General features: G+C 44.8%; 1 protein-coding gene across 1 annotated transcript in view; it reads right to left on the minus strand.

Annotated features, from left to right (window-relative positions):
• Window positions 1-14,765, minus strand: part of LOC126531531 (sodium-coupled monocarboxylate transporter 1-like) — a 75,611-nt gene that overhangs the window by 27,166 nt on the left and 33,680 nt on the right. The window contains exons 2-3 of the mRNA XM_050179079.2: window positions 13,920-14,133; window positions 1,505-1,696 (exon numbers count right to left, since the gene is read on the minus strand). Of these exons, the coding sequence (XP_050035036.1) occupies window positions 1,505-1,696; window positions 13,920-14,066 (339 nt within the window). The 5' untranslated portion in view covers window positions 14,067-14,133. The remainder of the gene's footprint in view (window positions 1-1,504; window positions 1,697-13,919; window positions 14,134-14,765) is intronic.

The following is a 14,765-nucleotide window of genomic DNA, read 5'->3' on the forward strand; positions in this document are numbered from 1 at the left end:
AGTGTGCGGGTGCCGATATAATGTGAACATCTCTACCTTCACGAAAGTTGGTTAAAATTCTTAGCACTTCCGGCAAGACTCTTTCTTTGGCATAGTTCTTGACGGCGGTCTTGGAGTCGCCGACTACGATTTTAGCCTCCGCAGTGGCAAAATCTCCTTAAAATCAGAATATTTATTACGAACAGTAGCAATTTGTTTCATACGAATATATCACTACGAATCTTAAGCTAAAAGAAGGCATTTATATTTCGAATCCGCGCAGCTCGTCAAGCGGATTGTTTTGTCTCGTTGCGAAAGGCGGTGAGAAAGTGTAAGCTACAAACGCACAAGCACTTAAGAGGGACACAAGCTTTAGTGTTCGTCTTACTTCTGATTAGTTTATGAGCCCTCTGTTTAAAAAGGTCCCGTTCATCACCAATTAAAGGCAGCGGGTGCACAGCGTATTCACTTCTAGCGGCGAATGAATAAATTGCGTTTGATTGCGACGACTGCATGTAGTGATGTCCGTAATTTGTTATAAATTTTTGTTATAGCGGTACCGTAATTGGAACTATCAAGGAACGTCATAAAAATACGATAAGCGAAGTAGCTTACTCGGAGTACAGAAACTGGTGTCAGACGAATTCGCGCTTTTCAAAACTGTAGAGGCCTTAGTGTTGACAAGAGTGGGTTTGTACATGTCGTTCAGATATTCAATTGAGTTCAAAGCAATGTGTTGTCCAGACACTTATGGCTGGCTACATGTACTAGGAGCTGTATAAACAATCTGACGGAGTTCCAGGCGGACGGTAGAATGCAGATACAGCAGAACAGCATGCGAGATAAAGAAATGAGCAGTGCAAAGGAAATTGTATCAGAGTACGAAAGAAACACAGTATTTACACCACCCAAAAACAAAAACAAATAGACATGAAAATAACAATTATAGCCATCTGCAACCCTGGAAATAACAGAAATAACCACATAAACTATCTTTATACAATATCTCAGATCACAAACGTAACTAATTGCAAACATACACTTGTATCAAAGTAAAAAATTTACACCCTTAAACGTGTTATATCTTCCCAATGGCCTTCTATGCCTTTATACATTTCTACACATTTGAGTGTGTAGAAATTATTACTCTGTGCGATTAAAGTAAAAGAAAAACAAGAAAGCAGAAGCATGTTTCTATAGTATACGGTATCACAATATCCCTGACACAGGCGTCACAATACTACAAATGATGTAGGTGCTAACTAAATTTCAGGAAACGAAAAGCAGGTTCGAAATATCCTACACCTTCCTGCACAAACGCGGGTGCGAGCAAAAACTTTATTGAAAACTGGTCTGGCAGTTTTCCTTCGGGGCGAGACAGGGGTAAAAGGGGATTAACCCCTGCACGTCCCCCCCTCCATCGATGATGATGATGGCAGTGGTAGGCGAAAATGCTGTTTCCTTCAATATTTTCATCGTTGTCACTATATCCTCCACAGGCAGCAACCGAGCAACACGTCCTCACCTGATTCACACTGATCATATCCATCTCGTAGAACACGGGCAGAAACACGTGGGCTGCCAAAACAATGCCGACAATGACACCGATGAAGTTGACCATGTACTGGGCGCCATGAATGAAGCTTTCTGAAGGAACACCAAGTATAGCGATCGCCGACAGGAAGCTCGCCATCATCGACATCGTCACCGGAAACACCTGCGCAAACAGTGAGCAAAGGAGCAGCTCGCTCTGAATGTACGCGGAAGGCACTCGGTAATCGGCACAAGCACTGCTTCAATAATTAACGATAACGGGAGCACCTGCGCGCGTGTAAGTGCAGCAGGTGTACACACTGGCGGCACTAGAAAGGACAGAAAGTGACCCAGCAATCTGGTTTCGTTTCACTGCGGCGGAAATACGGGGACAACACTAATGACCCCTTCGACTGACCACCCGGACGCACAGCATGTGGTCTACTCTTAAAGGAAACACTTATTTGGCAATAAAGACGGTACGACTGTTACGCTTTCTGTGCGACATTAACGGCAAGACGAGGTTAGATGGAACTTTGGATATCTGTGCTTAAAGCTACTAACTGGGCGTCTTTTCTTTTTATTTACATATAATAGAGCATATTCTGCGCCTGTCAGAACCTAACGTTCCTTTTGTGGCAATTTCGACTGCGAAATAGCTGGAAAGGTTAGTTGTGAAACACTGATATGATAATGCATTAAACTGCCGAATTTTACACTTCACCTAACTGCTTTAGTGTATGCTGCCATAAATATCTGGAGTGTTTCGTACGCGCCCGCTTGGCTCGCGTGAGGTAAATTGATATCATCTTGGTTGCAGGAACAGCTTACCCATTTAGTTTCAATTACCGCCACTGCAAACGTTTTCTAAAAAGAGGAGCTAAATATACGGCAAGTGCCAGGTATGTGCCAGCGCCTTTATTGACCTAGAATGCACGTGCAGCGATTGTTTCAGCTCGCAGGAGGCGCTTAATAGGCGATGGCCTAAATATATATTTATCCTATTCCGTCTAGCCTGTAAGTTCTAGCCTGTAAGTAACGCTTAATGTACCATTAGCATAAATTAAAAGGCGAACAAGAAAAGAAATAGGAATCTCGTTGCGCGTATAGTTATATCGGAGTGCGACATGCAATCGCTCCGTAGACGGTTTCTATCTTTGGCGTGCTCTCAGGCGTACTTATCGGAGCCTGAATTAGGCCGCTAGTACAAATGGAGTCGATCCTGGAAATGCAACAATACACTCTATTTGTTTTAGATTTGTTCGCGTTTGTTTGTATGACGGTAGTACATCAAGCATTACTTTCGGAACAAACAGAATGTTATATCGCCTGCAGCAGATAACGGAATTTAGGATGCGATGGACGCGAACATAAAACCATGATGTGTACAGGGTGTTTCAGCGAACACTGAAAAATCTTTAAAAGTTGCCTGTGGCAGATGTCACAATTCTAGTTCATTAGCTGGTCTACTCGAAGCGGTGGACCATACTTGCACACAACTTTAAGATGCAAAATCGGCTAATTAATTAAAATTCACTAATTAAGTTTAGCTAATTACCTTATGGCCAATATTGCTATTCACAAACTGTAGCCGTGGAGTTCGCAAGGCGGATCCACTTGGAACAAATTCTCAAGATGACACCAGTTTCGAGATATAAATTCCCGAACTTTGCGGAGAGATGCATTAGCGTTCCAGTTAATTTGTTAACGAAACGTCGTTTCATGCACTGAAGCACAGAAGTAACTGGAACGCCAATGCATTTCTCCGGAAAGTTCGGGAATTTATATCTCGAAACTGGTGTCGTGCTGAGAAATCGTTCCAAATGGATCCGCAATGCGAACTCCGCGGCTACAGTTTGTGAATTGCAATAGGGGTCATAAGGTAATTAGCTAAAAGATAATGAATGAATTCGTGTTAATTAGTCGATTTAGCATTTCAGTTTTTTTGTGCAAGTAGTGTCCGCCGCTTCGAGTAGACCAGCTCATAAACTAGAATTCAGCTATCTGCCACAGGCAACCACTAAAAAAAATTTGAAAGTGTTTGCTGAAACACCCTGTATAATTTTGCACATCGAGAAGGATTGCACGAGACAACTTCCCAATTTACTTAAGCGAAGGTGTAGCTCATGTGGAATAGAATTTAGCCAACATTAAGGGCAGTTTGATTCGCCAGAGATCCTCAGACTGGTGCCATTTCTCGAGACCACTCATCCAGAAAATGAGCACCATAAGTCTATCGTCCGTTCCAAGCATTCACTTCTTCATAACGGTTTTTGTTGTTTGGCATTGAATGGCCGGCTATCCTAAAAAAAAAAAAAAAAAAAAAAACCCAGGGGCTATCAAATATGAATGAAAAAGCAAAAACAAGTTTACCAATGACAGAAAATAAAAAAAAAAATATCGGAGGTTACAAAAACTGTCACATAAACCGATCGCAGCACGCCATACTTCATGCACAGTTACAGAGTGCGATATATCGACAACAGGTGAACGTCCATTCACAGCGCACTTTGTTGTCACAACCACTGCAGAGCCACTGCAGGAAAAACAGGATAAAGAAGAACCTTGGACTCGGCGCAAAATAATTCACATCGCTATCAGCTACTAATGCAAGTCAGTGGCACAACATTCCAAAGAAAACAGAAAGGACTCGTGCAGTTCATATTGCCGTGCAAAAACGGAAGTTCTTGAATGCACCAATACACGACCGCCATTCTAAGATACTAAACTAGCGACTCCAGAGGTACTGCAAATGCCAGCTCAGTTCGAAGTACGATTACCTTAAGCCGTTGAAAAAGAGCAAAAGGCATGAGACTGCTGTAGCGATATTTTGTCATTCCTAAACGCAAAATAGTTCATTGAAATGACAGAAAGAAAGAAAGAAAGAAAGAAGGAAAGAAAAAGAAAAAGAAAAAGAAAAAGAGAAAGATAGATAGATAGATAGATAGATAGATAGATAGATAGATAGATAGATAGATAGATAGATAGATAGATGATACAATACAAGCAGTATCGCAAGATCAACAGAGAGCACGGCAGTATTGTTGTAGTCAATGAACGTTAGAGTATTTTAACCACCGTGTATTTAGCGGAATTGGTCATGGAGACATGTTGCGAATATGTTGCTGCAAGCAGGACCGAACAGAGAGTGTAGAATGGGCAGCTGTCATGAACATTTGTGCCTGTGGTTTCAAAACCTCGCAGCTGGCCCCACAACAGCGATTTTCACGACGGTTTCCAGTAAGATGCGAAGCGCCCGACGAGTTGCACATGGGCACAAACCCGCACACCTGTTTATTTAGGCGTAGGTGAAAAGGACTTTATTCTGCTTACCGCGTAGCACCGCTCAAGTTCTTTACGTTTGAAAGATAGCCGGAAGAATCTCTTTACATACATATTGCACACACACACACACACACACACATATATATATATATATATATATATATATATATATATATATATATATATATATATATATCGTGTATGGCTGTGTGTGACTGTGCGCACGCTACACCGGTCGCCTCCCCCCCTGAAGGGAGGCATTAAGCCATGCGTCTGTAGTCAGTGAGCGTGCCAAAGCTTCCATCGAAGAACCCACACATGAAATGCCGACGTACTTTGGACGAGGAGCGAGCGCCCTGATGTTGACGAAACGAGAGACATTTAAGCGATGAATAGCGACGGGTAGAATTAGTACTTTGACCTTATGCTCGCAAATCATCAAGTGTGGAACGTTTGCGGCTCGTAACCACGGGGCCGGCGGCGAGAGCATCATATGGATTCCTGTGACGTTGGGACCACTTCCATCCGGCGCATGCGCTGCAGAAGCTCACTAAATAAAATTTATAATTCATTCATTCATTTGCGTTTTTGATACGATGCATCTGCAACTCTGCAGCGTTGCTGCAGCAATGCACATCTGCAGCCGTCAGACGATTTGACACGGGCGAAACAGTACTAAGTTGCCTCTCATTCTACAATAATAGGCCGGTTGTATTCATGCAATGTGAAGTCTTGTTTATGAGGGAGCGATAAGACGAATAGGTAAACTTGTTAAGTCTGGTTTCTCTTTCTTTTTAATGAGAAAGTGGGTGCCTATATATTTATGTTCGCTTTATTGGCGCACCAAATATAGACTCCAGATGCCTCACAAACCCTTCCTGCTGATACGTTTTGCTTGCGGGAGGCGCCCCTTTCCAAGCGAAGAAAATCGGTGCAAGCGGAAGCTAAGGAAGCACGTCCGCTTTCTGCATTTCGCTTGCAGGGAGAACAGTATCGTGCAGGAAGCACATTATATTTTATCGCATGCGAGACGAAGTTGCGCTCGCGACAATCGGCGGAATTCATTTCTGGCTTCTAAGAAGCAATTCCTTCTAGACTGTTACAGCGGTTACGTGTATGGGAGAGCACTCGTTGCTTTCGGACGAGCTTTGAAAAGCAAGTATAGTTAGGTGAGAGTTGAGTTTTTTTCTCTCCCGGAACTCCACAGTATTACGCTGCTCTCATATCATGGGCCTCACAAACGCTTCGCTGCGTTTATTTGTGATCGCTGCCTTGCAGTGTATAGATGTGCTATGTTGTTTGGTGTTTATTAACGATGATGGTATGGGATGTTTGTCTAGTGAAGAAAGACTGACATTCCAAAATTGTAGTTGAACACGCACATGCATACTTTCCCCCTCCCCTCCTCCCTATGAATGCACACATAAAAAGTTGTGACCAGAGAACCATATAAACAGAAAGAAAAAAGAAGAAATAACAGCTTTCACAGGGGTCGGATGCCGGATAAAAGTGAACCGTTTACACATTTTCACAAAAAGTTCACGTACTACGTGGTGCCAGCGGTAGAGAAGATGTTCTACATCCACTGCCACAGTCGTGAGTGATGGCGCTGGCTAACACTCCCAGTGTTAGTTCTAGTAGACAGACATAAATATCTCAGAAAGTGGATAGGAAAACGGCGTCGCGGTAGCTCATTTGGTAAAAGCATCGCATGCGCAACGTGAAGACGTGGGTGCGTATCCAATCTGAATCCAGTGATCTTTTTTGTCCACTTTCGTTTCCACGTATTTATCATTTGTTTAATGCAATTAGAAGCTGTAAATAATTTCCCCTATGCTGTCCTTCGTGTCATTGTTTCTTGACTTCTCTATTGATACGCATATATTGACAACTTGCAGATGGCTTCTATCTCGCCTAGTAGACAACCTAACTCAGATGTGCCCCTGGGTATATGTCTGATATAGAAACTTGCTGACTGCTACTGTACTGCCTAACAGGCAACTTGTCCCACTGGCTACGTGCTTGAACGGGCAACTTCGGCAGTGGGTATGTGTCACTGCAAATGCGTACAGAATAGTTGAGCCACTTTGACATAAGCTGTGTAGAAGCCTTAAGTGCATTTAGACATGCGGCGTACCTCTCGGTGCCATGCGCACCTCTCGTCGACATTCTTCCCTCGACAAGCATCATACAACGATTGGCTTCGTCGTCTTGACGCAGGCAGCTACGTAACAACGGGCTACAGGTGACAAGGCTGTGCTCGTGTCATCCGCTAATGATGTTGCCTCTAACTCAAAACAAGCTTCGTGTCATTTAGGCTCCAACAACGCGTTGGATCTGCGTGTATTTTCGATTCGCTGGAATTGTCATTAATTCGCTGTCAACGTGCTCCGACCTTATTGCGAGGTACAGAAAATGAAATTGGTCGCGACTTTAAACGTGCATTTAATCACGTTGTACTGGCCACATCTGGCCCTTGTGCGAGTAAAAAAAGAAAGAGAAAGACACAGGTAGTCAATAGTGATGTTTAAGTTCATTTCATTCTATTTTTTTTCTTCTCAAAACAGCATAGCTGAAGCATTAATAATGATAGCGCACGTATTATAGTTGCACATCTAAAGTCAGATGACGAAGCCATTTATCTTCATGTGAGCAAGCGTTCGCCTTCTAACATACCGTTCATGACGCACGCGGGGTATTAATATCAATAGAAATTGGCTTTTACCCAGGTGACTTGAGGATAGCGGTCGTTCTATGCGAGGAAAGCAGATGCTATAGTACATTAGGGTGATTCACTTGAGGTCAAACATGCATGTCCGATTGATATTTTTTGTTTTGTCTGGTTGTTTTATATGTCATGTAGGAATATCCACACTGCTTGGAACCGAAAATTTCATTACCGAAAAGCGTTCCCAGCAAGCCAAAAAATATGTTGAATGTGGCGGCGAGAGCGTCTTTCTGTTGCTTACCACAATATTTTCCGATTTTACGGCCGAATTAAATGCAAACCAAGAACGTTGTGTCCAAAAATCTTTCAGCTCATTTTAATACGCTTCATAGTAGGTTAGTTCTATGCGATTTTTTATGCTGTCCGTAAACAACATCAACAACAAAAAAGATGTTAGAAATTTCCAAACATGGCCCAAATGATAAAAGATGTTTAAACTTTGATGCGTGTTGACGCATTTTCTATTTCATACAGAAACTTGAAAAACGTGTCAAACATAGAACGTTCGTTTGACAACATTTGTGCAGAATATTATCTTCCTATATGGAGCACAAGAGAAGAAAAAGATTGTCAAGCAAGCTTTCTTTAAAAAGAAAACTCCATTTGAACAAAAATAAAAAAACTCCGCTTCAAATTTCTGAACAAAATTTTGAATGGAATTCCGCTTATGTCAGACAAAACGTGGGTGCAATATGTGTCCTCTGTTTTGTTCACAAAATATAACGTGCTAAAGCGGCACATGTTGAGCGTGCTGGCTTTAGTGCCGCGATGACTCGTTCCGGTTTTTGTTAACATTTACTCGTTTAAAAGAAGAAAGGCAACGGTTTCCACAAATGAAGGTAGATTACCCTGTGTTCTTTATTGGGGCAAGAGCAGAGGACGTGTTTTCTGGTTTGTTTTCTAGGACGCTGGAGAGAACAAACTCGACACTGCTTGTGGTGCTCGAACAAATTTATTGCGCGTCCTTTGCAGTTAGTACTTAAAAGGGCGTAATCACCGTCAGCTGGCTTGCGGCAGTTCTCGCGACGGACAGCGCATGTCTACTTGACTGATCGCGGGCGCAAATGCACGCATGCCATGACTGACTTCGTAGTTACTGTACTTGATTCCCGGCATATATTAAACTTCAGTCCAAGCTCTCTACATAGATTACACTTGTTTTATTCATCCAAGCCCATTAGTGGCATACTTGCTGCCTTAATGTCAATGCACGAAACGAAGAAACCTTATAAACAACCTGCACAAGTGCTCGGGCAACAATAGCGCTCTACTGAAGAGTAGAAAAAAAAATAATTACCTGGAAAGAGTAGAGAAAGAATAAAAGCAATTCGACAGAATGATCTTGAAACGCGACGAGAGAGCACGGACCAATGTCGCTTAAGTTAACTTTTGTTTCTTTCTCCCCGTAAATTCTACAGGTATGCTTGTAGCAGCTGAAGAAAATTATTAGCAGCGTGGGACAACGGGACGTGACTGAGACGGACAAGTGCTTGTCTGTCTCAGTCACGTCCCGTTTTCCAGCCCTGTTAATCGTTTTCTTCAAGCATGTACCAACCTGCCTAAGTTGGCATGTTATTGTACTGTAGCTTATAGTAGTGCGTAAATACAAACGTTGCACGAGATTACACTTATTACTTGCCGGGTGCACTACCACAAAAAGAAAGAAAGAAAGAAAGAAAGAAAGAAAGAAAGAAAGAAAGAAAGAAAGAAAGAAAAAAAAACAATAGTATATATAATGACTGGAGGCCTATTCATGGAAAGGGGAAACGGAAAGAGAAAAAGTGTGCATCATTATGAAAGCGTCACATGCCAAGCTTCGTAGCGATTAAGATATGTTTATTTTCATCGGTGTGGAGTTATTAAACAAAATAAATACCTTTAACGTTAACTTGTGGCTGGAACCATTCCTCGAACGATTTCACCTCCCGATGCACGAGACTGCACGTTGCATAGGATATAAATGCCAATTGTTCTCGTCACATGCAGTTCTATAGTACTTAACTGCGTCGTTAAAGCTCCGCTTAACATAAATGTCAACATGTGCGTTGATCTGCAGTTTATTGCTTTTCTTTTTATCTCACGTGAACCTAAATGCTGATTTTGCGCGTAATTTTCTGACTAATGCCTTGCCATGGATGAGGCGTGCGCGATCAGTTAGGCGCTTTCTCGCTGTCAGATGCAGTTGACTCTCGTTATTTCGACCTCTGTTAATTCGACTTCTCGCCTAATTTGATCGCGCTGTAAACTAGTTGCGAGAAAGCATGCATTGACTATGGAACAAAAACTCGTATTAGTTCGAACACGAAAGCATGCCGCTTCGGTTCATTCGATCCCCGCCGGCATCCCCATCACGCGCGCGGCGGTTACTAGAAAGCTTGAAGGCATGAAATTCAGAAGACCATGCTATATGTTTCCCTTAGTTTGAAGATGTTTTACTTTAGCTTTACTTTTCAGAACTTTACTTTGCCTTTATGTCCAATACCGAGGCAGGGTTTAAACATGTCGTAACTTGACACCGCACGCCGGTTGAGTCGCGCTGCAGGAGCAAGAAGCCGAGAGGCATTACGGACTACTTCGAGAAATAAAACATATTTTATGCTGCGGGTTCGTTTGCCGACAGCAGCAGTGAATTTCACGCGCGAGAAATACGAAAACGCCCGTTCAATTAAAAGCAACTGCGCGTTAGAGACGTGGAGGTAGTCGAAATTACACCGGTTTTCTCCACCGTGGCCTCCCTGGTCGGCCATTGAGCAGTTCAGGGGCTGCTACAGTTTTTAAAGACAGCAGACCTGCACCAGCGGCTGTAGCCTGAATTGGTATTCGTCGTGCTGCACGTGATGCTGTGTTGAGATCGTGACCGTTGCCAGCGGTGATTGTGTGTCTCTAATCGCTGAATCGCTCCATATTACTAGCTTCCTTTCTCATATTTCTATATTGCCTTCTTGCTTCCCCAGTGTATGGTAGCAAAGGGGATTTTTCGTTCTGGTTAATCTTCCCGCCTTTGTTCTTTTTTCTCTCTGTCTGGGAATTCGAAAAGAAAGAAGCACAACTATCAATGCACGTTTCTATTGCTTCATTCTGTCACAACAGGGGGCCTCGACAACAGTGCGCTCTATCGGGCCTTAGAGCCGCAACGTGCCGAATGTTTCAGAAAAGCGGCAGAGATAGTGAGATCAAGCACCGATTGCCTCGGCCACGCGCTACTCGTTGCCGTGTTCACCAACTAGGCCACACGTTTATGGAGCGATAAAACAAATACAGACAGGAAGGACAACAGGCCAGCGCTCGTCACCCTGTCCTCGCGGTCCATCCTGCATTTAATGGGCTATAAACTTGCGACCATGCCGCTTGAAGGAGGCCGAACGTTAAGACGAGCCTTCCCTACCAGCGAATTAGTGATACGGGTTGAGTACCGACTTCTTCAGTATAATCATTTTAGTTGATGATGATCAAATGTGGTACATGCATCCTGGAAATGCTATATCCAATGACGCACACACACTCGCGCGCACACGCGTGCTCTCACACACACACGCACACACGGACGCTCGCACGCGGCAGTAGTGTTGAAAACAGTCCGTGCTCGAAAAACTCCCATTTGTCGGGATTCCGCAGATTATGTTGCCAGGATGTGAATACGAACATAAACCAAGAGGCAACACAGACGCCGTTTGTGTTGTCATGTTCCTTGCGCTGTTTCAGTGGTCAGTCCTGAACTACCACATATTTTGTGGCCCCCGTCCTTGGCATCCGTCGGAAAACACACTGGCATTCCGCGTAATCTTTCCCTGCAACGCTTTTTCAGCGCGTCAGGCAATGCTTCGCGAAAAAAAGGAGCATATTGTGAATTGTGTTTGGGGACGGCTATATTGGGATGCCTCGACGCCACCCCAGGGTATTTCGCAACCAAGCGACCTCCAGAGACTAGTAGTCACTCCTGTGCCGGCCGGCGTCACCACATGCGGCTGCGAATTTCCTGCACTCACTGACAAAATCGAGGGGGAAAGAGATAAGTAGAAGGCAGGGAGGTTAACCAGAATAAGAATGCTGGAGAGGGTGTGCCCCGCGACGAAAACGCGTGGCGCACCTGGCCCCAACGAGCCGTCACGCCACACTGTCACGCGCCACACGCCACGAAGAGCCAAAATCGTCAAGTGTGGCCGACGAAGGAGCCAGCTCCCAGCACAAAGTGTTCGAACAGGGGATTTTGAGACGGTGAGACGGGCGAGGAAAAGCCAAATGTGGCCCCGTGGATCACAGACATCGGTGTCACTCGAACTTGGCGCACCTAAAGAGGAAAACCAAGAATAGGCCAGCGGCATCCGCGCACGTACGTTCCCCCGTTGAGGGGCACTTGATGCTGCATGCCTCATCTGTCATGTGACGTTTACGTGAACTCGACGCGAGCGAATCGACTATAGGTCGACCCACCATTCGCATGGCGGTGTTAGAGAACTCGCCTCGACGCTCGCTTGGCCCGACCTGCTGGCGTTTACAGGAAGCCGACGACTGCACTCCGGCCTGACATGCTGACTAGACCCGGATTTATCGGGTTCATGTAAGCGTAGTCTATAGTCACATCGCTCCGTTTAATCAACTGCCGCCATCTAATGCGCTAATTAGAATAGCCATAAGCGAATTGTGTTAATTTAAGCCGCTTTTACGTGTACACATTGGGAGCCTTCTGAAGTTTACCTAAATATTATGCTTCTTTTGTATACCTGTATATGCGTAAATGCGACTAACATTGATAGGGCAGATCACGCAGTTTCCGGTATCTATTTATGTCCGGAGATAACCGTTTTGCTATCACGGCAGCTTGGGTTTCTGGGTATGTGTCATTGTATATGTGCTGCTCTTCATAACAATAATCATAACAATATAAAACATATAACCAGTTACATGCTCATCATAAACTAGACTGCTGATTGCATTCATTAACGTCGACAATCATAGCCAAGGAATTAACGCGCCGCCATCTTTTTTACGCTGTCTTTGCATTTGCCTTCTCATAAGTTGAGACAAGAATGCCGGAGAGGCTCTGCCCCTCGAAAATGCGTCACGCGCCACGAATAGCCCGAATCATCAAGTGTGGCAGACGAGGAAGCTATGTCGCAATGCACAATGTTGCGAATGTCTTTTTATGCCGAATTATTCAAATTCCGTATAAACCGCAAGGTGCCCGAATTCGGAAACTTAGGGTAACTGCCTCGCGAATCCAGATTCGGACGGGTCCGGCGTGGGCTTAGATTCGCGTAAAGGCATGCTAGTCTTAAGCGCAAGCGAAGCGAGAGCTCAGCTTCTTTATTTTATTCACTTGATTTTGCAGCGTTTCACAAACATCTGCAGAACTCTGTCTTATGCAGCTGTGGCGTCTTACACATAGAAATAACTATCATATTGAAAAGGCACCGAACAGTATTATGCGTACAGCTTGCTGCCCGTTAATAAAGATATCAGCGCCTGTGTTGTCTGTTTCTGTAACTTTTTTTTTATTTGTGGTTGTGTGCTCGCGTTGCGTAGTCATGTCCCTAGGAAGGCGCCAACTTGTCCAGCAACGTCTACTGACAGCCGGAGAAATTCGCTAGCAATGTAAGAGGCACTCCGTAGATAGCGTTTCGAACCCATGATCACTAACGCGTACCGCTAATAGAGCACAGTTTTTCACAGATCGGGGTTAAACAGCAGCCGTCCGAGCAATTCAGGCCTTGATGCGTGCTCCCAACCGCAAATGTCTCCGGAGCGCGAGATACGGGGAAAAAAGAAAAGACAAAGGAAATAGCGTTGAAGCCGGTGAAGTCGCCTTCGAAGCAAAAAGTACAGTCGATGCTTCTCCGTACAATAATCGCATCATATGGCTAGGTTGTGACAAAATTAAACTCTCTTTACGCACATTTAGTACCCCGAAACATTTGCAGGCGGTTGTGCATGCGCATGTACTACGACAAGCTTTCGTTTCAATTATTTTCTTCTCTTCTGTTCTTGCCTATGGGAGGCTGCTAATAATGCGACATTAGCGTACAACACTATCGAAGCTTTTTCGTTCTCTTTTGTCATCAGCTACAAGCTAGTACTTTAATATAGAAAAAGAAAGGCAAAGACGCAAAAGAGGCAGGGAATCCGTGAAATATGTGCCGGCAACAACCACATTTTGTGACACGAACTATGTTTTAATAAGTGAGCGTCGAGCGTACCAAGAGCCGCAAAGATCAAATCACAAAATAACATTGTCTTGCATCAGTCAAATTGGTCGGGTAACCCGCACGAAACAAAGCAGTAAAAAAAAAAAAGGTCACTCGAAATGATAAAAAAAAAGAAGGAAAGAGAACGTGGTGCGTACCATGAAATGCAACAAGTCCGCTTGGCGGTCGCATGTCACTCAGTCCTCGCTCACCTGTAGCTGTCTGTTTCCCACGAGGAACTCCTTGTGGTTGGTGCTGCGGCGGTCCTTCCAGGCGAAGTAGACGCCGATGAACGAAGAGAGGCCCAGCACGGCCACGAGCACGCAGTAATCAGCCGGGTGGAAGTACCGCACGGCCATGACTGCGATGTAACTGTTACGCCGAAACACGGGACCTCGGCCACAACTTCTGGTGCTGTTGCGGAGTCTGCGGAGAACGCAAGCAGAAGATCGTACGGATCGTAGCGCCGTCTCTCTCTCTCTCTCTCCCCCTCTGCTTCTCCTCCGCGGACGCTCCGCGCTACCGCGTGAAACAGTGAGGTGGCCTGCTGAAGGCGGCAGAGAGCAGTCGGCGGGACCCGTAGATACGATTCCTTTGCGACGCGTGAACGCCCTCTCACGTATTGGTAGGGAGCCCTCTTTCCTTCCGCTGTTCGTCGCTCGCAATGCGCCGATCTCCGTGTTAGCGGGAAAGCTGTGCCGTTCATGCGCGACAAGCCATTTTATAAGCGAGGAGAAGTGAAGAGAGCGCGCGAGTCGTGAATTTCCCTCGAGCAAAGAACGCCTGCAGCTGCCGCAGCGCGCGCGCGTTGGTGAAACACTATAGCTTAACGGAGAAGCAGCCGGGAAGTATAACGCCGTGCAGAGAACGCTGCACACCAAGGTCAGACGCTTTGGTATATAGTCCGGATTGTGGCTCGCTGCATGTTGTGACAATTGTCGCGAAACACAAGAAACAACAAAAAATAATAGATTAGTGGTGTGAAAAAGTTGGCAAAAGAAGCGATGAATAAAACGTAGAAAAGTGCGTTCGGGTTAGCTTGTGGAGCTCCGATGTGC

This window comes from Dermacentor andersoni, chromosome 5 (assembly GCF_023375885.2).
Source record: "Dermacentor andersoni chromosome 5, qqDerAnde1_hic_scaffold, whole genome shotgun sequence".
NCBI classification, from domain to species: Eukaryota; Metazoa; Arthropoda; class Arachnida; order Ixodida; family Ixodidae; genus Dermacentor; species Dermacentor andersoni.